The following is a 26,321-nucleotide window of genomic DNA, read 5'->3' on the forward strand; positions in this document are numbered from 1 at the left end:
GAAAAGAATCTTCTCGGTTTTGCCAAAATTGGATTTTCCACCTAAAGGGATTTATTTTCAAAATAAAAAATGATTATTTTTTCCAAACGACTTAATATCATTCACTAGGTAGATACGTAACTTTCCCCAAGAGAATAAGTTTAGTAAAAACAAAAAAAAACAAAAAAAATACTTTTTTCCCAAATAAAGCTATTTTTTATTTTAAAACATAAAGAAAATAGTAATAAGGCCTTCCAGAGGTTCATTCCTTCATTTAGGTTTCATGAAAAATTCCTTTTTCAAAAAAAAAAGGAGACGCACACATACAACTAAATGCGGTAATTATTTTCCAAATGGGTGTGTTAGGGGGATAATCACCGTTTAAATGGTTATTTAATTACCTTCCCTATGTGCTAATGATTTGTCAAACCCTAAAATCTCTTTTCTTTAGACTATTTATTTAATTTTACCTTTGTTCTCACAAAATAAAGTGCAACCTCATGTATTTGAACAAACTTGCCATTTTCTTTTGAGTTTGGCATGTAGTTTATTTTCCCCGATAACTCAGCCTTACAGTTCAGCGTCGATAGAACCCAACATTTTTTTATATGGTTTTATTATTAATCAATTGGTTCAATGGGTAAGCAACAAGTTGCTAATGTGTGGTTGACTACACTAGAGTTAAGTATTTCAAGAATAATCAATGGTAACTATTATGTTAATAAGATAATAAATTCACTTGTAATGGAGTTTGTTATTGTAATATAACTGTAGTAGCGGGGGCATAATGAGAACTTCACCTATATGAATAATGAGAAGCGGTGCTGCTTCTAATAAAAGTTTGGGGTTAATTATTGTAAATGTTCATGAAAACCACAAGGCAATGCAAGGTCATAATAATGCTAAAATTTTTAGTGAACTTCTTGTTGGAGCATAATCATTGGTATGACATTTTCAATTCTAATATTAAAAATCTTTGTTTCAACTTGGTTGTTAAAGAACTACCAAAATTATTTTTTAGTTTAAAATTCAAATACAACAATCTTCTTTGAAAGAGACAACTCTTTAAACAATGGTGCTTGTTTGCAGGAGTGTCATTTATAATTTTTTCGTATCTAAAAATAAGAGGTTTAAATGGGAAAATTGGTTGTCAAATCGAATAAAAAAGTTCACTCTCCCTTCCTTTTATTTCTTTCATAATCAAATACACAATTTCTAAAGAAACTCTACATAGAAATCTTCAAGTTTGCTATATGTAAACACATGCAATTGTGTGATTTTTTCACACACAGCTGGTCTCAAGCCTAGGTAAAGGAGGAGGGTTGCGTTAGGTAGCTGATAGTCAGCGTAAAATTTATTAGATCACAATGATATTATCAAATATTTGCTGGGGTGTCCCCTACAAGTAATGCGTTGCACTTGTACCACCTAGGTGTGGCGAAAAGTGGGTGAGGGTGGGTTAGGTCGTCGCCTCGAAGTGACGCGACATGTCGGCGTCTGGGTACGGTGTCAAATATGCGAGGGTTCTTGCATCATTTTAGACATGGATAGGTAAAGATGTTAGTTCAGAAAACTATGATTAAATTAGCAACTTGAAATATAAGGATGCTTACGGGTAAAAGCATGAAAATTGTGAACACAATGATCAGAAGAAGAATTAATATAATTTGCGTTCAAGAAACTAAGTGGGTGGGGGAGAAAGTTAGAGAAATTGATAAATTAGGATTTAAATTTTAGCACACTGGAAAAGAAAAACATAAGAATGGAGTAAAAATTATTATAAACAAAAACTAAAATGATAGCGTTGTTGATGTAAATAAAGTCGGGCATTGAATTATAAAAATCAAGATGGTATTAGGATAAGAGATAATAAATATCATTAGTGCTTATGCTCCTCAAGTCGGCCTAACAAAAAATCTTAAAAGACAATTTTGGGAAGATATGGATAGATTATACAAGGCATACCAAGGATTGAAAAAATATTTATAGGAGGAGATTTGAATGGATATGTTGGAAAGGATAATAAAAATTTTAAGAGGGTCTAGGGAGAATATCTTAGACTTTGTTATGTCATATGTTTTTTAGTATAATGAATACTTGCTTTAAGAAGAGAGAAGAACACTTAATAATCTTTAAAAGTAGACAAAATAGTAGTCAAATAGATTTTTTTTTTTTTTACTAGGACGGTAAATCATTTATAATGCAAGGATTGTAAAGTTATATCAAGTGAAAGCCTAACCACACAATATAAAGTCTTAGTGTTAGATATATGTATTAAAAAGTGAAAAAAAAAAGATAAAATAAACCAGTGTAAAAGAACTAGGTGGTGGAACCTAAAAGAAGAAAATATAATAAAATTTAAAGATAAGAGTATCAAAGATGACGATTGGACTATAGATGATGAGATAGATACAAATACTCTTTGGAGTAGATTAATTAGCTTTATTAAAAAGATAGTAAAAAAGATTTTAGATGAATCGAGGGAAAGATTCTCGAGTAGTAAAGAAAGTTAGTGGGATAAAGATGTACAAAAAGTCATAAAAACAAAAAGAATTTGGTATAAAATTTGGCAACAATGTAAAAACAGGGATAACTTTGAAAAATATAAGGAGACAATAAAAGATACAAAAAAATGTCATTAATGAAGCTAAATACAAATGATTTAATAGTTTGTATGATAGTTTAGATTAGAAGGAAGGAGCAGAGTAAGGACTTGTGAAATGTAAAATATATAAAAAGTAAGGATGATATTGTCTTGGTTAAGAACGAAGGCATTAAAGTAAGATGGTGAAACTATTTTAGTAAGTTGTTTAATGAAAACCATATAAAAGGCTTAAATTTAGAATTGTCAAATGAAGAAAAGATCAAAAATATGAGATTTATTTGCAAAATTAGAGTTAACGAAGTTAAGTTTGTACTAAAAAAGATGAAAAAAAGGAAAACTATGAAACTAGATAACATCATAATTCAAGTTTGAAAATGCTTAGGTGATAACAGAATTATATGGTCAACTAATTTATTTAATACAATTATAAAAACTAAGAAACTACCAAATGAATGGAGGAAAAGTACTTTAATACCTATATACAAAAATAAAGGAGATATTCAAAATTGTAATAAATGTCGTGACGTCCCGAGAGCGCGTGTGCCCCGGGCAGCGAAATCAAAAATCAATTTAATATTTTCATGGAAAAACATGGATATCGGAGTCGCCACTAACCTTTAGTGCGGTTAGAACACATGATTATTACCCCGTTAGGGGTAGAATCGGTCTACATTACCAGAGTTGGGGTCGGGAGTTCGATTACGCGAGGGGAAGGTACAAGCACCCCCTACGCGCCCGTTCTTACGAACGGTACCTAATTAATTTGAAATTATCCCTAAGTTAATCTAACAATTCTTTAAATTACTCCTTTTTATGAATTTATAAATACATGTAAAAATAAATAAATAAATAAAATAATAAATAAATAAAGATAATATATACATATATATTCCCTCAGAGTTTAGGTACGTGAAGCCCGAAGGCTAATACCCCCCGCAATAAAATCATAGGGATAAAGAAAATCGAAATTTTTTTAAAATAATAACAATAATACTAAAATATAAAAATAAGTACCATAGTACAAAATAATAAATATATAGTATAATAAGTAATACCATGTATATTAAAATACTAAAACTATCCTAATAAGTAATGCTAACCACAAGCATAGTAATAGTACCATAATATATACCTTATATACTAAAAATACTATAATAATGCTTCCTAGCATAATAATAATAATAATAATAATAATAATAATAATGGTACGCACATCGAATATTATATATAAATATAACAATACAAATGAAATCCATAAATAGTATACAATATATGAACATGCAAACAAAATTATGGAAATAATTCAAACTACAAACCTATTATGCAAGTGTATACATATACAATATGGAAACAATGTGATAGTAAACATCTAAAATAGAAACACAATAAAATATGAGGTCAATAATAATATAAATATGCAAATAATTATATGAGGCACGTTATGATAAATATGCAAACTACTCATGCAATTAAATGATAATATAAATATGCCAATAAACAAATAAGGCAATGAAAATAATACATATGCAAATTAAATATACAATAAAAATATGCAATCAATAATAACATAAATATAAGGTCGTAATAATAATAATCACATAAATATGCAAAAATATATATATAATAAATATGCAACATAATAATAATAATAATAATAATAATAATAATAATAATAATATGCAAAATAAATACACAATGATAATATGACAAACAATATTAAAGTATACAATAAATAACAAGAAAATATATCATGGATATTAAACATTAAAACAACCAACAAAAACCAAATAAACCTACATACATACATATACAAAAAGAAAAAAAACAAAAAAACAAAAAGAACCCCAAACATTAGATATTAGAACAAATAAAACAATAATAATACAATATATATACAAAATAACATTAAGAAGAAGAAAAAAAATATAAACAAATTACAAAACACACACATGCATGTGTGTGTTTGTGTGTGTGTGGACAAGCTGTCCAAGAGATGAAGATAAAATTACGAAACTCAAAGAAATTAATAAAAGTAATAAATATTAACAAGGGAGAGTCAGAAACAACCGAGTAAGGTTTCAGATTGATCAGATAATAAATCGCCACTCGATTGGTTTCATCTAATTGAATGCGCATACGCCGACGATTCCACTGCTGCGGCGGTGAGACAGCTGTGCAATAAATTAAAATGAATTTTTAAAACTCACAATAATAATCTGAATGGTAAGAATTAAGATGAAAGGGTCAGAAACAACCTGGTAAAATTTCGCATTGATCGGATAAGAAATCGCCACTCGATTGCCTTCGTTCAATTAGATGCGCAGGCGCCGATGACTCCACTGCTACGGCGGTGATACAGCTATGCAAGAAATTAACACAAAGGAAGAAAACTCAAAAGAATAATCTGAATGGTGAAAATTAAGAAGAAAGAGTTAGAAACGACATCGTAAAAATTTGAATTGATCGTACAAGAAATCGCCACTTGATTTGGCTTTCGTTTCAGTTAGATGCGCAGGCGCCGATAACTCCATTGCTGGGCGGTGCTGGTGATATGACTGTGCAAAAAATTAACACAAAGGGAGGAAAAAAAAAAAAAAAGAACTCAAAAGAAGAATCTGAACGGGTGAAAATTAAGAAGAAAGAGTTAGAAATGACCTCGTAAAATTTCGCATTGATTGAACAAAAAATCGCTGCTCGATTGGCTTCATCCAGTTGGATGGGCAGATGCTAATGACTCCACTGCTGCGGCGGTGATACGACTGTGCAAGAAATTAACACAAAGGGGAAAACTCAAAAGAAGAATCTGAACGGTGAAAATTAAGATGAAAGGGTTAGAAAAGACCTCGTAAAGTTTCGCATTAATCGGATAAGAAATCGCTACTCGATTGGTTTCATCTAGTTGACTGCGCAAACGCCGACGACTCCATTGTTGCAGCACAAGACCACAAGGTAAGGTTTCTTTTTTTTTTTGGTTTGTGCTTCCTCCTCTTATAAAAATAATTTTTGAAAAAAAACCCTAAAAACATTTCCTTTTTCGGTTTTTGGTATTTTTCTTTTTTTGGAAATAATATATACTACTATTATGGTTATAATAATAATAATAATAATAATAATAATAATAATAATAATAATAATAATAATAATAGTAATAACAAAGATAAATAAATAAAATAATAATAATAATAGTAATAATAAAGGTAAAAATACTAATAATAATAATAATTAAAAATAATGTCAATAATAATGAAAATAATAAATAATAATAATAATAATAAACAATATAAATAGAAATAAAAATAAAAGTAATAATAATAATTCTAATGAAAAATAATAATAATAATAATAATAATAATAATAATAATAATAAATAAGATAATAGTAATAATAGTAATAAAAATACTAATAATAATGATAATAAAAATAATAAAAATAATAATGAAAATAATAAATAATAATAATAATAAAATAGACGTAAAAAATAAAAATAAAAGTAATATTAATAATACTAATGAAAAATAATAATAATAATAAAGAAAATAATAATTATAATAATAATAATAATAATAATAATAAGATTAGTGAAAATTAATAATAATAATAATAATAAGAATAAATAAAATAATAATAATAATAATAATAAAATAACAATAATAATAATAATAGTAATACATATATTGGGCCTGGGAAAAAATGAGGTGTCTACAATAAATATTGTGAAATTAAACTTATGAGTCATATGATGAAACTATGTAAAAGGGTAGTTGAATAAAGATTAAGGTTAGAAACGAAGGTCTCAGAAAATCAATTTGGTTTTATGCTTAAGAGATCTACCACTGAAATTACATATTTTTTAAGAAAATTAATGGAAAATTTTAGGGAAAAGAAGAGGGACTTGCATATGATATTTATTGACCTTAAGAAAACATATGATAAGATACCTAGGGAAGTTCTATGGTGGGTTTTAGAAAAAAAAGGGTGTACGTAGTAAGTATACTAATGTCATTAAGGATATGTACAATGAAGTAATGACTAGTGTAATGATTATAAATGGAGAAACTAGAAAATTTCCAATCACCATAGGTGTACATCAAGGATCTGCTTTGAGTCCTTAACTTTTTTCTTTAGTGATGGACTAATTGACTAATAGTATTCCAAATGAGGTTTCATGGTTTATGTTGTTTGCAGATGATATTGTATTAATTGATGAAATTAGGGATGAAGTAGAGGCTGAGTTAGAAGTATGGAGAGAAGCTTTGGAATCTAGAGACTTTAGGATAAGCAGAAATAAGACAAAATATATGAAATGTAATTTTTGTAAAGATATGAATATTAGAGACAAAGTTAAACTTGATGATGAAGAAATAAATAGCACTTGTAGATTTCGATACCTCGGATATGCAAGTTGAAGAAGAAATTGAAGATGATATTAACACAAGGTTAAATTAGGTTGGGTAAAATGGGGAAGTGCTTCAAGTGTGTTTTGTGATTGTAGAATATCCTTAAAATTGAAAAGAAAGTTTTATAAGACAGCTATAAGACCAATTATGCTATATGGATCGAAATGTTGGACAGCGAAGAAACATAATATCCAAAAAATAAAAGTAGCCAAAAGGAGAATGCTTTGATGGATGAATGGTATAACATTAAAAAATAAATTAAGGAATGAACATATTCGCGGTAAGTTAGATGTAACTCCTATAGAAGATAAGATAAGAAAAGAACGATTCAGATGATATGAACACTTGTAACGTAGGCAACATAGTACACCAGTAAGGAAGAGTGAGTTAGTTACTATAGGAGACAACAGAAGGGGTAGGGCGGACCTAACATAACTTGTGATTAGATAGTGAGTAGGGATTTAATATCCTTGAATTTATAAAAAAAAATTGTTTATGATCACATAAATTGATAGAAAAATATTCATATAACTGACCCTACCTAATAAAACTTAAGGCTTGATTTTGTTATTATTGTTATATATTTAAAATAAAATTTTTAAATTTAATAAATAAATTTCCAATAACATGATTGTTAAAAAAATAATAATCAGCTACCAAAATTATTTGTCAATTTAAAATTCATATACAACAATCATATTCTTTTGAGGAGACATTAACTCTTTAAACAATGGTATTTGTTTGACAAAATATCATTTACAACACTTCATGCCTGAATACGACGTGTTAATAACAAAATTGATTATCAAATCAAATAAAAATTTTACTCGCTTCTTCTCTTATTCCTTCAATAATTAAAGACACAATTTCTAAGGAAGCTTTATAGATAAATCTTCAAGTTTTGTGCTTGTAAATTCTAGACTTTGTCATATATTTGAAATGATTTACATCAATTTTCCCACCGCAAGCTTATTCAAGAAGAGGCAAATATCAACTTAAAGACTGATTTATTCACGCATCGAAGCCATATAATTTTTTAAAAATTTATTCTCCTAACCCTTTAAAAATTTAAAAACTTCCTGTCTGCTTCTAGTTTTACTTTCTATTGGATCTCCCCTTCACTCTGCATTTCTCTTCTTCCTCTCAACGTCAAAAGTGGAATCCCCATAACCCAATAGTTATACCTCCGCCTTTTTCGGAGAGAGAGAGATGTCTAGACAAGAAAAAAAGCTGATATACAAAATGATGCCGAAGGGAAACAGTAAGTTTTCCTTTTATTGCAACCAATGAAGAATGAAACAGATACACTACATCAACCAAGTTATTTCCAGCAGCTGCTGGAATCGTGTACTGATATCCCCATTGATTTCCGGCCAGCTTCTGAAGAGTCGTGCCATAGTGCCTCAATGATGCAAACTGAAAATCTAGGCCTCGTCTCCAACACCCCTTAATCCCTCTTCCTTGCTTTAAGAGATTATACCTTCCTTTCCACCCCAACACACACACACACCTGCCCCTGTATATAAGTTTAAAAAACTCAGCATGTACAAAATCCGCAGCTCAATTCCTGTGGCAGCACCATCCCATTCTGAAGCCCCAATAAAAAGGAACGAACTGTGAGCCACTAAACCATCCCAGCATGGGGACACTACTCTCTCCAGCCAATCTGGACTGCTGGATATTGTCTATCTGCTAGCGACTGAGGTGTTTATACTAGGAGATCCTTTCCTACATAAACAATCAGGCAAAGGATTCACATAGAATGCCTCTTCTGATCGGAACCTATCCATGCCCTTTGTTCCCGAGATGGGGCCTTTTCGCTTCCGCGGTGACCCCTGCCTGTAAAACCAACTTAAATTAAACTAGCACCGAATTACATAAAAAATTGGGCACCACATGACTCGTTTTGCTATAAATCTATGGGATGAGAGAATGAATCTTTTTTCTTCCATGTTGACGCTAAAATAATGAAACAACTCTTATGAAAAGTGGCACAAAACTATGGCCTAAGATCCTAGCCATCAAGTCCTTCCATTTGCTGAACTTGTTGCTCACTGGTATTTAACTGCCCCTCTCATCACCATTGTTCTAAAGATTAACCAATTGGGGCCTCTCTATAAAATAATATAAAATAAAAATAAAAACGTCAGAAATAGAGAGAACCTAGAAACCATTACTGTTCCCTACAGGTACAATAAACTTGCACCATAATGCATATTATCAACAATAAAGCTAGGGGTGGAAGGCTCTGCACATTCATACCGTCTTTTGTGGAGTTCAATAATTCGATTTGACAGCTTTTCACCTTCCTTCATTGATCCCCGCTCAATTTTATCGAACAAATGAATGAGTGCTTTCCTGATGGATAAAGAGAATATAGAAACGTCCAAATAAGGCAGGAATCAAGTAAGAAATGTAAATTAAAGTTACTTATATCTAGAGGTGCTCCAGAAAAGAAACTGCCTTGCCTGTCAGGAGAAATTGTTTTCCTATGTCCAAGAAAACGCCGGTGACCTTCAACTGCCCTTGCCATATTTCCAGAGTATGAAGGAATAAATACATCACTCTCAACTGACACAATGTAGTCAAGTGCAGCCATTTGAGACGCATAGTTGGTAAAAGGTTCAAGCTCATCAACAGATAACAATTTTTCCTGCAACAAGATAACAAGGATGTAAATCAACTTAAAACATCTAGAAATTTTGGCAGCCATCAAGTTACAAACTTACAACATCTAGAAACTTTGGCATCCATAACCCTCTCACCTCAAATTACACATGAATATAAGAGAAATGTATTTATTTGAGGGTTAACAGCTTCTAAAAGCTTGAACTTGGACTATTTGGTCTTATCCTAGACTTTTATTTTCCCAATCAAGTTGCTAAATAATTCAAATCATATTAATGCTATCCTACTGTTCAAGATATCTCTAGAAATATCAAAGAAATTGTTAAATTTGCCAACACTGCACCTTATAATGTGTAAAAATAGTTAATTTGTCTATACTGAATCGCTACATGGCATTTTTTCTTTAGCTCAGAGAGCTCTCACCAGAAGATTCCATATATGTGCCATATGAGTTTTGTCAATTAAGAAAAAAGTACTACATGGGAATCTGGTGAGTATACATTTGCTTAAACAGATCAGCCAAAAAAAGTATCAAATCAACAAATTTGAAAGTCTTTCAAAAACTTTCATAGAAACAGGATATCATTAACAGTAGGACTATATTTTCAAGTTCAGTAACTTAGGGAAACTGAATGCTTGTTAAAATCAGGATCCTATATGAATTGCTAAGATGTTAGGATCAGAAATAAGATGGAATTGAGGGTCATAAGATTCTACCAACTATATATACAAAATAATTAATATATTTTATTTTCATAAATTTTCAATAATATAAACTCAGAACCTTGGCTTGTAGGTGCTCAAACTAAGAATCACAAATAAAGTAGCTGAATCAATAAAACCTTGTACAACAAAAATATCAAGTTTCGCCTTGTTGCATTTTAAGTCAATCAATCAACTTAGAATGAAAAATGAATAAATACATATAAAATAAAAAAAGAATTAATATAATTTTCAACAAAAATCATTCAACAATAAACTATACAACAAGTCTACAATAACTAAAATCAAAAATATATTTATTAAATAAATAACAAAAGAAAAATTATCAAGCTAACTCCTCAGAATAATGCAATCATCCAAGTAACTATTTGGTCCATCAATATCATTGTGATCATCATCAAGGTGATCAATAAAATCATCACCACCATTCTCATCCTTATTCATTTCTATATTCATACACAAACTAACATAAATGCTTGAACCACCTATTGAACAACATCAAACGAAAAATAAATTTATGAGTTCATAATTTGTTAATATGAAATAAGAAATTCTTGTACAAGTTGCCGAGGACAAATACAAGGCCTATGGTCAAAGCAATTTAAATAAGAGTCTAGAATATAACTTAATGTAGGAACATACAATCATAAAACAATCCCACATGGATCCTACAGATCCCACTGGTCCTGCCTACTGCGAGCCTACAGATGATTTGGATTGTTTTGGGAGACTCTGATCATAGGATTGTACTATCCGGATCACAATTTAACAACCACTGAGATAAAAACCAAAAGCAATGTAATGTAAGTTTAGGGCCTGTTCAGTATGATTTTTGTTTTTTGCTTTTGGGTACAGGTGAAGAAACAAATTATCAAACACGTTTGTTTGTGTCGCTAGTTTTCTGTTTCCATTGTCAATTTTCACCTGCCCTTAAAAAAACTGAAAAACAGATTTTCTGGTTTTCTGTTTTGCCAACCTGACATAATACTTTAACATCCATAATTTTAACTTTGTGGATTAAATCATTCATTGTATACATAATTTTTAATAAATTATAATAAAATGAACATATGAATTTATAAATATTATTAAAATTAAAATATACATAAATTTTCAAAAAATTTAAAAATAATAAAAGCGCTATTTTAAAATATTTATACTATTTTTTAATTATCATGTATAATAAAATAATTAAAATAATTTTTAATTTTATCATAATATTTTTTAATTTGCATGGTTTTGGACTTTTATTACTTTAATCATGTTTTTAATTATTATTTGATTCAAGGACAAAAAGGAACATTTGTTCAATCAAGTTCTTAATTTGTTTTAGTTTATAGATATTAACCAAATAGATGCTAGTTTTCAGGTTTTAGCTTCTGTTTCTGGTTTTTGTTTTCATACTTCTTGACAGGGATACTGAACTGTCCCTTAGGTTTTAGAATCTATTGACTCTTTGTCTGTTTGTCTGTGCAATGGAAAACCCCACCCACCCTTTAGCCTTAACAACATTTAAAAAATATATATATACAGTTTTTCAGAATTAAGGCTCAATAGGTAAAAGTAGTCGAATGAAGTACATGAATGTTCCAAGGCTACAAAAAGGAAACTCAAAACACTGAACAAATTTTGAAGTAATCTAACAAATCCATCAGGCTGTCCCACAAGTTCATAAAAAAATCTGTCTCAATGACCATGAATCTCATTTCAAGCAAGCAATGAAAAATATTCAAGAAATGCAATGCCATACCCTCAGCCAAAACTTATGAGAAAGAATCTGTCATATCTGTGAACCTTACTCCAATGACAACTTTTATCCGTCTGAAAAACTTCTCTCAGCTTTAGCTGCAATGTTAGCAACTAATTGAACGCTTGCCCACAACTGCCCAATTTATATTGCTGTAATCAGTGTTGCCCATCCCAATTAAGAAAACCATCCAATGCCTCTTCAGGATGAGCTTGGTCTTGCAAGAAAATGGATGCTTGTGCAATAATATATTTATGTTTTCAAAGAAAATATGTTCATGATCTTGACATTCCAAAAAGAATGGAAGAATTCCTTCATAATTATCTTCCTCCCTCTGCCCCATTGCAGCCAAGAGAACAATTCTAAGCCACATATGGACCACAAACTACTTTCATAATACTGACTTGGAAGTTTCATAGTTTATCTTTAAACAAACTTGACGAACATCAACAACAAATGAAATTTTAGTTCATCTTCCTAGAGTAGCAGCCAAAAATCTAACAGAAGCATTCGCACATCTTGTTGACAAAAAGCAGGTAATTATAAAAACAAGCCCAATTTTATGTTTACATCTGAAAGAATGGGAAAAAAATCATAAAATGCTATGTTGTATTCATGATTACACAACTGACAACATTGACAGTCAATAATGCTTTACCAATGAGCACTCCCAAATCTAATATCCTTTCTTTTGGAATAGGTCTTCCATCAAAGAGTTTCCATTCTCTAGCAATACTTATCCTTGATGCTCACATTTGGTTCATTGCAGGAATCCTACCTGGTGGGAATTTAGGATTCCTGGGAACCCATTGTGCCCACAAATCATTCCCATCTTTTTTTTTTTCTTTTTTGGAAATATGGAGATGGGAAGGGCATTCCTAATCCTAAGCATCCACTTGATTGTCTCACATGCCTAGTTACAGTGTTAAGGAGTAAGAGGATGTTAAGAGGGCCTAGGTAAATAGAGAGGAAGCTGATAGCCATATTTGAGCAAAAAGTCAAGATCTACAAAATTGACCAAGGGAAGCTTGCTGTGTTAGTGGCATGTCCATTTTTTCCCAAAATCAATGAAATGGTCACAAATATAGAAAAAATTGCATTTTCCAGTCATGGGCATTCATTGAACACGTGACTCTCAATCACAAGGCTGGCTTTCCCTACTTGGTTACGCAATGTGAGTTTCAAGGACGCAATATCATCATGTTTTGCATTTTAACGAATATTTAGCAATCATCTAATTAATATTTCATTGGGTACTGCTCTAGTAGAACTTAGGTCCTTATTTATCAAGGATGATGTGTCATAAGGTTGTGTTTGGGAACACGGATTTCGGTTCTTCGACTTGTATTTATGTGGACTTAGACATAACTCAAATCTTGTACTTCATTTTATCCAAATCCATGTAAATCTAAATCCAACGTCCCAACTTGGTATTCGAGCTAGCCTAGTATTGCAGTGTGCTGTGTTCCACCACCAGTGAGCCAACATCATTACTTCTTGCTAGCAGTGTAAGTGAGTCAAACTTACTCACGAGCTAATTGGACTCAAATCATCCTCTAACTTGATTCGATTCGATTCTACTTGAGTTCAAGCTACTCAAGTATTTTAATGAGTCAAGTTTGAGCTCAATAATAGTACTCAAGTCAAGTTTCTAGCCTAATCGAACTTTTCTAATTTTATTTTTTTTATGTTATATATGTCATATAATATGTATTTTATAAATATATTTAATATTATATGTACACTATATATATATATATATGTATTTAATATTAATTTTTAATCAAGTTAATCGAGTCAAGCTCGAATTTTATGAACTTGTAGCCAAGTCGAGTTTGAGTTTAAAAATTATGAAATCGATCAAGTTTGAGAAGTGCTTCAAGTGTGCTATGTGATCGTAGAATACCCTTAAAATTGAAAAGAAAATTTTATAGGACAGTTATAAGACTAGCTACGCTATATAGATTGGAATGCTGGGCAACGAAGAAACATAATATCCAAAAAGTAAAAGTCGCCGAGATGAGAATGCTTGGATGGATGAGTGGTATAACATTGAAAGATAAATTAAGGAATGAATATATTCGTGGTAAATTAGGTGTAACTTCTATAGAAGATAAGATAGGGGAGGGACGACTCAGATGGTATGTACACTTGCAACGTAGGCCTTATAGTGCACCTGTGAGGAATAGTGATTTAGTTACTGTGGGGGGCAGTAGAAGGGGTAGGGATAGACCTAAAATAACTTGAGAGGAGATAGTGAGTAAGGATTTAATATCCTTAAATCTATCAAAAGAAATAATCCATGATCACGTAAATTGGTGAAAAATGATTCATATAACCGACCCCACTTAGTGGGACTAAAGCTTGGTTTTGTTGTTTTATTGTTGTTGTGATCAAGTTCGAGTCGAATTTTGAGCCTAACATTTTCGAGTCAAGTCGAGTTCAAGTATTTTACTGCGTCAACTCGACTTGAATACACCCCTACTTCTTGCACGCATTGCCAACAACACATGACCCTTTACAAATGACTGTCTTCACCATAGTCTGTCATGGGCTGAGTCCTTCAAGTGACTGCTTGGATCACTCACCTTCCAACACGGAACATCCTTCAAATTCAATAGCCATAGTCAAAGCTCTTCCGCATTCCAACCTTTCACCTAACCCCTTCTTCTTCCTCAAAGAACATGTCTCCACTCTCTAGTGATCTCCTTTCATCACCCTCGCCTAAGAGAGCCATTGTACTGCCCACATCCTTCATTGTCATTGAAACCTCCCCTGCAACAGTCGCAGGTAATCCTAAAGCCTTAAAAACTCTAAGCTTGTAGTCTTCATATTAGTCTTTTCTTTGAATCCTCCTAGACTTGAGCTTGAGTCATCTTTAGGTTTCCACATGCTTTGATCATTTTGGTCCATTTGAGCTTCCTTTGGATCACTTTGAAGACGAGTGAGGCTTTATGGTCCTTGTGATCTTGAATTTGCATTAATTAATTAATTTTTTTAGGATCATTATGCTGCCCGCTAAACATCTCTACAGATGTACATGGAGGATAGGGCTGAGACCCTAACGTTTCGCTTCCCCCCCCCCCCCCCGGGGGCCCCGCTTGAAGAAGCAGCTACACTGACACTTTGCTCTAGATTAAGCAAAGACAAAAAGGGCAAAAAGACATTGACCTCTCCCGAGGTTTAAAAATTCCAGTGACTTCCCCTGAGATTTCAAGAATTTCAAACATCTCCGACTGTCTGCTAAAAAGACACAAACCTCCCCTTAAATTTCACAAAAGACAAGCCTTTTGAAGTTTGTAAGTGTCCCAAGAATCAAATGTTAAGGTCAATATCTTTTTCCCAAACCTCAGGTCAGTATCTTTAGCCCCAAACAAAATTTGTTCACAATCTTGATGGCCATGAACCAACTGAACCAGTCCAGCCCAATGCATCTGGATTTTCATTGCTTTCTTATAATTTCCTATCTATTTCTTTCTTTCTTTGAATATTATTTTTTAGCCAAAAATAAAATCCAAACATAAAAAACTCAAACACCAGGGTGAGCAGGGGCTAATTCGAACCAATTCATCAAAATGTCGCTGATCTGAAGGGCTGGAGAAACCATACCCATACCCTCCCAGAGAAGAATCATGCAGTAACTCAATAGCAACAGCCAGGATATCAGAGACCTCATCAGTAAACTGAAAATGCAAATGATACAACCAGCTTGACTGTGTATAATACCATGAGAAGAGCTCTATTCAGGTAAACTTCTAGCATTCTAGGAACTTGTTCATCCAAAAGTTTATTTTTCACAACGATCATAGGAATTAGATTGTGGAACAAGTTTGATTCCATGGCTAAAAATTTTAGAGCCCATCCACCAGAAAGAATGCTTTCAAAATCTCATGAACTTGTCTACCACATGCGAAGGGATAACTCGTACAGCAGTGGCTGAGCTAAGCTAAGCTAAGCAATCACCCAAATATTTTAAAAGCTCATGATAAGGATGAAAAGGTGTTTATTGTTGAAAAGGAGAGGTCTCTGGAGATGTTTAAGCCAGTGTTAAAACCAAAAGCTACAACTAGTTGTTCTTGCAATAGGGCCCAAAGGTAAATCAAGGCCAACGAAACCACAAATTTGAGGCAGAAATCGCAAGCATTAAGCCACCAATGGAGGGTAAATCTGTTGAGTTCAAGGCTAATGATGTGATTCAGATTATCCTGTGTAGTGTTTTCAATGACTCCGCCCTCTTGCATTCACATTTATTTTTGAAGCCTGCAAATTGCATTGATCCTCTACAAGTTCGCTTGTCTGTTCATCCTTAAAATGCTTCAAATTCAAGGTTGAGTTTCTACCATTTAGGGAAGAATGATACAATGCGAGCTTCAAGGATGCAAATTTATCATGTTTGACATTTTAAAGATTTTTGAACAATCTTTTAATTTAAATTTTTCAGGATTTTCTTATTTTTATAGCACTTTGAAATAGTATCATATTAGGTAATGTTCTAGCAGACTAGCAGAGTATAGACTTACTTACTAGGAAAGTGGAATCCTAATATTATTTAGGGCTCCTAATTTTATTTGCTTGATTCCCAGGCATATTATGCCTATAACAATATAAGTATGTGATTGTAAGAGGTTTTATCTATTGTTAAATATTATGACTTGAGTTTTGAGTTATTAGGGTCTATAACTGGTGGAAAGACTAAGGTCCTACATCACTTGGTTAACTAATCATGGCTCATCCAAAAGCAGCACTGTCTATGATGTATTGATGTCGATCAGAAAACAAAACTTAATTTGAATTCATTCTCAAATTTCAAAGATAGAACCGACACCAGACCAAGTGAAACAATATGATAAAATGGGAGTTGGATTTAGATAGATATATATCATGATCAAGATCTAAGTAATTCATTTATTTTATATAAATTTGATTACAAGTTTATTAACTCAGTCATGCTTTTGTACAGGGATAAGTTGGAAACTTCATTATTAGCTGCAACTGCTAAGTTCTTAAGACAGCGTAAACATGTTCATAAGTAAAATATAAGTGTTAAATGCATAAGAGTTTGTTCACAAATACAAATAGATGCTTTCAATCTTGATTGCAGAGCAAAACTCATATTCAAATACTAGTGAAATTATTAGGCTTTAATTCAACCCAAATCTTGGTATACTTAAAAGAGACACTCCTAAAAGTACATCAGGCTCAGCCTGATGACAGCCTCCACAGGCAACATGGACCACCTTCAAGGCATTGTTGTGGCCTCAATTGCACTGATTACAGGTCTAAACAGTACTGGTTTTTATTGGCATCCCTACAAGTTGGTTTCACATTATATCGCATGTGCGATGCACATGTCAGTATTCAAGAGCTTGTTATTGCATTTTTTACTTGGATACTTATCTTTTAGAACTATACTTGTTCTCAACATGAAGTCCCTGAAAGTTCAGACTTCTAAAAGGTCCAGATGTACCACCAGCTTGGCCACCGAAATACCGATCAAAAACACTTTCACTTAATGGGAAATTAACTAAAGTATCAAGTGAAGCCAATAAATACCTTGCTCATTAATATGGGATAGCGCAACCGCAGATCACCCATATGAGAGTCACCTCCATATATCTCTCCAGCAGCAATATATATGGGGGTGCTTGATGGGTACCTCAAAGCAGTCAAGAACATGCCAACCTCCTTTGGAGTTAAGGGGCAATACCCTTTGGATCTCTGTTCCTCGGAATCGATATCTTTTACTTTCCAATACACAGTTTTCTCCCTGCAAATTTGAAGGAAAAAAAAAAACTGTCAGAAAGCATATTTGATATAGGTTTTCTGTAAAATACAAATGAATGAACACAAGATTGATTATTATAACCACAAAACATTCCTACCTGATTGTCCTTAGTTCATCAGCTTCAACTGCAGACAGACCATGTGTGCAGCCACTAAAGGCTAGCATGTCCTTCTCATAACGTAAATGCAAGGCTATATAAGGACCATAAGACCTCATACGATCAACCAACAACTGCAAAATCAACAAATAATAAGATTGAATAACAATTGGTTTCACAGCAACAGGCCAGAAACACCCCAGAAGTTAATGAGCATTTAAAACCAAATTATTTACCTTTCCTAATGCTTCAATTTGGGGGGCAAAACGGAGAGCCTCATAACAAGCACGGCAGCGAAGTTTCTGAATGTCTGGAGGCAGATTATTATTTGCCAAGCGTGAGTCAGACTTCGCTGCTCGAATAACCTATTAAAAATGTGTAGAATTATATGACTGCATTTGGAAAATATTGAGTAGAACTAAGTAAGCAGATTTGGAACAAAAATGTCAAATAAGAATACCTGATAATCTTCCCACATGCTAGCTATTTCATTTTGGTAGTAGTCCATACCAGACCAGCTTCTAAAATGCTTAACTGCTCTAGTAGCAGTTGCCAGTACTTTAGGAAGCTTTTTTATGACTTTCACATCATTAGCCAGAGCACTAATAAAATGATATTCATCAAAGACATCAGAGAAATTGCTGCATTTCAATAAATAAATAAATTAATAAACTTTATCTAAAATAAATAATTAAAATTATAGTATGAGCCATGCAACACTTGTATGTGTATAAATGTAGTATATGATACCTAGTGTCCTGCCAAAATGATTGTTTATCAAGCTCTGGTATTACAAGAGTGGCATTTATGATACGAGCAACGGCTACCATGTCACATATCTGCCATTCAGTGACAAAACTGTTATCCAGCTTCACAAATATAGACAAATGTTGACAGACTAATTAAAAACAGAATAAACATTCAAAGTACATTTTGGCAGATTGGCCTGTCCGTGGCTCATCTAACACCATAAACAGTTATCAGACTACTATTTAACAATCCCCTTTTCAAGAAGCTGGTTGAGATTAGAGACCTGCTGCTTGTCCAATGTGGTGATTGCAACAAAGCAGATATACAACTGAAGCAATGGGATGCAGAGGGGAAATTTAAGTGCTCGGATGCTTATCAGTTTTGGAGAACTAAGAGTAACAAAGTTCTTTGGCACAACCTGGTATGGAAGAATAGCTGCCCTCCAAAACATTCCTTCATCTTGATGCTTGCTACGATGGGGAAGCTGCTTACTTGTGATAAGTATAGTGGGGAGGAACTTGACAAAGGCTGTGTTTTCTGTGGCGTGGATCTAGAAACAATTGACCATCTGTTCTTTAGTTGCAGTGTGTCTACTAATGTTGGGAACCAGATTAAGGACTGGCTGGGAATAACCCAAAGGATGTCAACAATCAAAGCGAGCTTAAAATGGCTTTATAAAGAGGCCAAGGCACTGGGATTCAAGTGATAGCAAAGAAAGCCGGATTAGTCACAACAATGTACTGCCTTTGGCATTTTCGAAACAAGAGGAAGTTTGAAGTGGTGGTCACCCATTCGAATGCTATTGTTAAAGTTATTCAAACTCACATTTATAGGTTGGTGTATGAAAAATATCCATCCCTCTGTATCTGAGTAGCTTTTTGATAGTTATTGAGCTGAAGTTATGTTGGCCTCCTAGCCCCTGGGTATGCCCAAGTTTGATGTATTTTGAGCTTGGTTGGACTGATTTTGAATGGGAGCTTGGTCTCCCAAATGTACTTGTACATATCCACTTTGATCTAATATAATTATAATTTTCATATGAAAAAAAAAATTTGTTCCAGTAGTCCTAAATCCCACAAAAAAAATAGCTGGAAAGGAAGAAGTTCTGGACAACAAAAAGCATTCAAATCTCATGCAACACATAAAAAGATGCCCATCAGTAAACAACTGATATCTGAAGTAAAAAAGCCTAGGGCCCGTTTACTTGTGAAAATATTTTCCATTATCCATTTTTAGTTTTCCCAATGAATTAAAAAATTTCAACTTATTTTTTCATGCTTCCAAGATTCGCATTTGATATCAAGGATTCTGGGGCTTGGATTTGGATTTATATGGATTCGGAAGAAACTCAATACACTTTTACACTATATTTTGTCATAATCCCAGATTCCCCACAAATCAAAGTCCAAAAGCCCAAACATGGAGTAAGAAATCAGAAATCTAGAAAACAATAAACAGATATTTTCCAACTTTTGTATATAAATTTAGAAAATTGGGGAAAAAAAAAAGTGGCATTTTTTGTAATTATTTTAAAAATTAGACAGAAAAAATTGAGCTATTTTCACAAGCAAATAGTGCCAAAACTTTTTTTTGTGTTTATTTTCTTAATACAAATGTTGTAGAACTGAATTAGCTTACTTTTTTTTTAATAATTCTTAGAAAAATTAAAATGGGAATGAAAATTATTTTCCACAACTACATAGGCCCTTAATTTTCACATCATATATGTTCTACTCCATCTAAACTACTGAACATTACATGCATAACCTCAACATGCCTAATTGCTGAATTAAGTGTCTCTGCATATGATTGGACCAAGCAGATGCAAACATTTGAGTGTGTGCGCGTGCATGGGCACAATGATCAAGTAGGAAAACAAGGATTCCATTCATTCAACATAAGCTATTTAAACACATCATAGCCTAGCAAGAAAAAAAATTGTTGGTCATGAGACCAGACTGCAAAGAAACAAGCAATACCTTCCAAACTCAAAAGTTGAAATACTACTGTCATTACGTGAGAACTTTGCAACTTTTTTCTTTATCTTGTCTTTAGTAACATGTTGATGACAGGGCAAGAGATGCTATCATCAGCTTTTACTAGAAGATAGTTTTGGGAAAGAAAAACACAGGAGGACCAATAAAAGTGATACATACAAGCACATAGCCCATTCCACAGCAGTCAAAGGACTCAAAACCCAGCCTAGGCAAAATATAGGCAATTAATTGTTTCCAAATTCTACAAATCTAAAACCTGTTAAAACACTTGTTTACAACTCAAAGTTTAGAATTTTAAGAACTGATCATTTAACTTACAAGTTGTTGAAGCAATTTTAAAAACTAGGCAGCCACAGGAGCATAAAAATAGAAGAAACATAAACAATGCACCTGAGTGCCACCACTGGACGAAAAAAAAAACAAAGAGAGGGCTCAGCAACGCAGATAATTGAGAGTAATATGTCCATGCACAACCAGACTTCCTACTTGGGCCTTGCCAAAGAAATGTTACAGCCTTCTGCTCTACTTGCAATCATATGCTCCCTTTGTTCTAGGCTATCAGATATTTTTCTCACCAAAAATTCATAACCTTCAATAGAGAGAAGGCATTGGAAAATCTAAGGGTCCGCTTAGCTGCAGAAAATAGTTTTTATTTTAAATTTAGTTTTTCAAAAAATTACAAAAATTTAAATAATTTTTCATTTTTACAACATTTGTCTGAAATAAATAAACAACAATAAACAGTTTTGGCACTATTTTCTTGTGGAAATAGTTTTATTTTTATTTTTAATTTTTTAAATAATTACAAAAATGCCAACTTGTTCTCCAATTTTCCAAATTTATATAGAAAAGTTGGAAAAAAAATTTTTCATTATTTTTCTAAATTTCAAACTCTTACTTTAAGTATGGGAGCATGGAATTTGGATCTTGGATTTTTAATTTGTATATATTATGTATAGAGTTTCTTCTAAATCATACAAATCCAAATTCAAGCCCCTAAATCCATGGTCCCAAATATTACCTTATATAAAACTTTGGAAAATTGGAAAACAAGTTGTCTTTTTTGTGATTATTTTGAAAAATAAAAATAAAAATAAAAATGTTTTGACACTATCGATTACACCACCATCAATTTGCTCAGTACCACCTCAAAGCAAAGAAGATTTCGAAGGATGCATTTAACAAGCAAATGTAATTAGGCATTTTCCTATTAATATCAACAATGGTAAGAACAGCCAAGTCATATCTCATTCTACTTAACGAGAAGCATCCACTAGGCTACATATGAAGAAAAAAAAGTCAGCGCTAAAGCTAGTAGCGGGCATAGTGGCTATTGGCTAATAATCAGGAAGCATGTGCTTCTCTTCATTTTAAATGTTGGTCAAAAGGGAAACCATCTCTGATGTTTCAATCATCACAGCCATGTCATATGGTAACTGGTCAGCCACACATAGCATGCAATTATGATATGCTTTCAACCATCATTTCACAAGCGTCGCATTTACAACTAAAATAACCCCCCAAGCACACCCATCAAACCCATGAATTAACATCCAAGAAAAAAAGGGCATTCCATCTGCCCCCACTTTTTCTTTTTTCTTTTTTTGTGGAGAAGGGATCAAAATTTTACAAACTAAACTGAATTAAGAGAAAGAATGGTGTGAGGTTATGGACACACACATAGCATTGTAAGATGCCGAGTGCCTTCCCCATTTTCAGCAATTGAATAGAGCATCTCAAATGTAAGCTTTTTGATGAAAGATGGAGCAAGAATGGATATTGGTCAATAAGTGACACAGAGAGTACCAACCCCAGCTCGCATTTGGTTGAGCCCACCATTTGCATGAACAAGTAGGTAACCTTGCGCCTCTGGAGGAACTGAAAAGCAATATAATGCACAATTACATAGGATGGAATCTTGGAGTAGGCCCACAACAAGAAAAATCACAACTTACATGCATAGGAAGGACTGGGATCAACACAGGGCACGAGATTGCGATTTGTTGGAGGTTTCCATAGCTTGTCAAAATCCAATTTTCCACTTGCAGCACCCAACTGTCAAGTCTAAAGGAGTGAAAACATGAAAGATGCATGACTGCTTTATATCAATGTGTACCTATGTCTATGAGACTCAATGACAACATCATGTTACATTTAAAAACTTAGATGCACAAAATGAGAGGGGTAACAGATTACAGCAACATAACTAAAAGGTAATGATGAAATGAAATATAGAAGACACATGAAATGTAGCAAAAGGCAAACATTTCAAAATGAAGGCACAAAACCTTGCGAGAAGGCAGAGGATCTTTCGGCAAATGGGGTGGTGCAGACTCATGTGTCCACCTTACCTCAGTGCTCAACATTTGATACACAATTTCATGTTGCTGCAAAATGAACGAGATATTGGATCAGCCAACAATCTGTTTTACAATCCACAAATCTAACTTCCACAACGACAAGCTCACAAGGACACAAAAAAACACAAAATAAAAGAAACATACAAAAAAAAAATCTTTTATTGGTTTTATGAACTAAAATCAAAGCAACTTTTACTTTGAAGGCAAGAAAACCGCAATCAAAACGCTCAGAAAAAGTTGAACAGGCTTAAATAAAAATAAAAACACAGGTTAATGAGTCACAAGAAAAATAGGAAATTTTCAAAAAGAGAAGAAGAAGAAACACATCCAACAGATTCCGAATTTCTGCTGCTAAATTTTCCAAAACAATAGAAACCCGCAATCTGATAGTTCATTTTCTTTCCAACATTGCTTTAAAATCTTCAGAACAGATTTAAGATGATAACAACAATTAAAAACCCAGCTGATAATAATGAAACTGAACACAGAGATCAATAAACGGATTCGAGCTAACTCTCAGTGTCAAAGTACGAGGCACAGAAAAAAAAAAGATTAAAAAAAAAACCCAGAATGAATAAACGCAAAAACTCCCCAAACCCCAATGAATGGCCGAAAATTTGATAGAGGAACGGGAAACAGCGGGAGCCCTAGAATTCAAAGAAACAGAGGAAGAAAGCAAGAAAAGAGACAAGAAACGGGGTAGTGGCGGTTGCTCACCGTAGGAAGCTTGTAGGAGTCGGAATGTCCCGGAACTTTTGAGGAAGGGAAGACGTGGACGTGCACAGAGAGCAAAGCCACCAGGGATATCGCGCATATGGCGCACGTTAACACCTTCCTCAGCCGCAGCAACACTCTCACCTTGCGTTTCTGCATATCTCTCTCTCTCTCTCTCTCAGGGACGGAACGAACAGACGAACTCACCTGACGCCATTATTTCTGCAAGCTCTCTCTCTCTCTCTCTCTCTCTCTCCTGTTTTCTTGTTCCTGTGTTCTTGTGAGAGTGGTAAAGCAGGAGGAGCAGACTATGCTGTTTGATTCTTTCTGGTGGGTGGCTTGCTTTCCTTTTTTCTTTCGTGAGCTGCAGCAATTCGCTTTGTGCGTTTTTAAATTAGGAAAGATGGGTTACAAACTATGATAAGGGACAGGAATAAATTAATAATAATGATTACCTAATAAATAAATAAATAACTACAAAATTTTCTATAATTATTATTTAAAAATAAATAAATATAAGGCCGTGAGCATGAGCACTCCCCGAGTCGTTATATTGGACGCATTAAAAGGTCCAAATAAATTGACGTCAAATTGGGCCTGCCATTACATCAGTGGATTTGATCTTAAAGAGCACCTCCTCTCTCTTTGTGAGTTTTATAATTTTATTACTGAAAATAAATAAGAATAAGAAGGGAGCCCTTTTTTGGAAGGCATTTTATTTGATTTTCTTACAACAAGTAAAATAAAACCAAAAAAGAATAATGACTTTTTTACATCACTACAATGGTTTCAAAGGCTTTGAAAACTTAGTCTAATATTTTATTAAATTTATTTTCTTACTATATCTATCCTTTCGATCACTTTATTTCTTTTGAAATAAAATAAAAATGTGAACATTTTAAAAGAATAAAAAAATTATAAAAGTCTCAAAATGTATAAGTGCATCAGATTTGCATAGAGCAAAAATAAAATTTAACACAATTTAATAGGGAACTTATGACTATTTCCTTTTTTTTTTTAAAAAGTAAAAATAATTATTCTCATTTTAGGGATATTTTTAATTTTAATTGAATCACGGGTAACTAAAATTTCTAAATCTTGAAAGATCAAAAAACCACTTAAGAAAACAAAAGTAAAATCATAGCAATTATGTAACCATGTGTTTGCTTGCTAAGATTTGTCATTGTGTCATTCAAAGTAGTGATACGATGGCAAAAGACTAAACGTTTTATTAGAAGGGGCATAATAAAATAAAATAAAACAAAATAAAACCATGGATTCATTTAGTAACGAAAACAAATAAATATTTTATTTTTTATTTAAAATAAATTATAAAAAAATCACCTTAGTTTTATTTTTATTTTTTAGTATTTGCATTACAAAAGATAAAAATTAAAGGATTTGTTTAAATTGTAGAAATAGTTCTCATTTTCATTTATAGATTTGCACTTTGCTTTTTAATTTTCCAAATATTATAAAAAATATATTTAAAAAAAATGTTCTTCAACTTTTCTATACGAACTTAGAAAATTATAAACAGCGTCACATTTTCATAATTATTTAAAAATTATAACTATTTACCACAAGTAATAATGTCAAAATTTCTTATTGTTTTCCATTTCTTTTACTCAAACGTGACAAAATTAAACCATCAACCTGAGTGTAGAGTCTAGAGGGAGGGTGAATGGACTCTTCCGCATATTTTCAACTTTCTCTACAAAATAAAATTCTTAACAAGATATAAACAATTATACCACAATATATGAAATGTAAATTATGCACAAGAAAGATGTAAAATAAAGAGTAGAGTAGAGAAGCTTAATACCGATATTTTAATATGGTTTGGCACCAAGCTTACGTCCATACCTTGAGACCAACTCAAGGATTCCACAATCCACTATAAAATCCTTCACCGGTGGAGAAGTCTTATAACGAGAGAACCAATCCCTTAATGCTCACCAAGAGCCTTCACATGAGAACAAATCCCACTGTTCACCAAGAGCCGCAAGGTTCACCAAAAGACCTCGCAAGATGGTTCACCAAGAACATTCACAATTTGGATCACAAAGAACCATTTGCAACAATAAGATTGAATACAAAGAAATGCTCCTTTAATGAATCGAACAAGAATAGAGAGTAAGAGAAAATTGAGCACTTGTGAATATAAACTAAGATGTAAAGTGCTTAGGGTTGATGTTTAGGATATGTTTTTCACTAAAAACTTGTAAACCCTCAAAAACTTGTTTAATCAAGTTTATGAACTTGTATTTATAGCCAAAAATGGGCTACTAGCCGTTTTATAGTCGTTGGGGTGATATATTATATGTTTAAATTGAAAACTAGTTGTTTATAACCATTGGGGACTGAATCTCGATGCCAAATGTCAACTATTTGACTCCATTCGTCGACTATTAGCACCCATTCGTCGACTATTAACATTATGTCTTACATTCATCGACGAATTACCCCAAATCGTCAACAATTATCCTAAATTAGAAAAAGTCATTCACGCGAAAGTTGTGAGATTTTTTCTTAACTT

General features: G+C 32.7%; 1 protein-coding gene across 2 annotated transcripts; it reads right to left on the bottom strand.

Moving 5' to 3' along the window:
- Window positions 1–8,195: 8,195 nt before the first annotated feature.
- On the bottom strand, window positions 8,196–24,194 carry LOC131162438 (O-fucosyltransferase 7). Of its 2 annotated transcripts, none has more exons than XM_058118899.1 (12): window positions 23,786–24,194; window positions 22,997–23,095; window positions 22,664–22,763; window positions 22,519–22,586; window positions 18,712–18,800; window positions 18,422–18,563; window positions 18,198–18,326; window positions 17,962–18,095; window positions 17,633–17,846; window positions 9,450–9,634; window positions 9,244–9,339; window positions 8,196–8,820 (listed from the first exon to the last, which is right to left on the bottom strand). In XM_058118899.1, exons 1-12 carry the CDS (start codon window positions 23,939–23,941, stop codon window positions 8,667–8,669), a joined length of 1,566 nt encoding a protein of 521 aa, XP_057974882.1. In that variant the 5' UTR covers window positions 23,942–24,194; the 3' UTR covers window positions 8,196–8,666. The 2 variants fall into 2 exon arrangements, with proteins under 2 accessions (XP_057974882.1, XP_057974881.1); XM_058118898.1 differs by having other exon boundaries at window positions 18,422–18,602.
- Window positions 24,195–26,321: the final 2,127 nt, after the last annotated feature.

Source organism: Malania oleifera, chromosome 8, assembly GCF_029873635.1.
Source record: "Malania oleifera isolate guangnan ecotype guangnan chromosome 8, ASM2987363v1, whole genome shotgun sequence".
NCBI lineage: Eukaryota > Viridiplantae > Streptophyta > Magnoliopsida > Santalales > Ximeniaceae > Malania > Malania oleifera.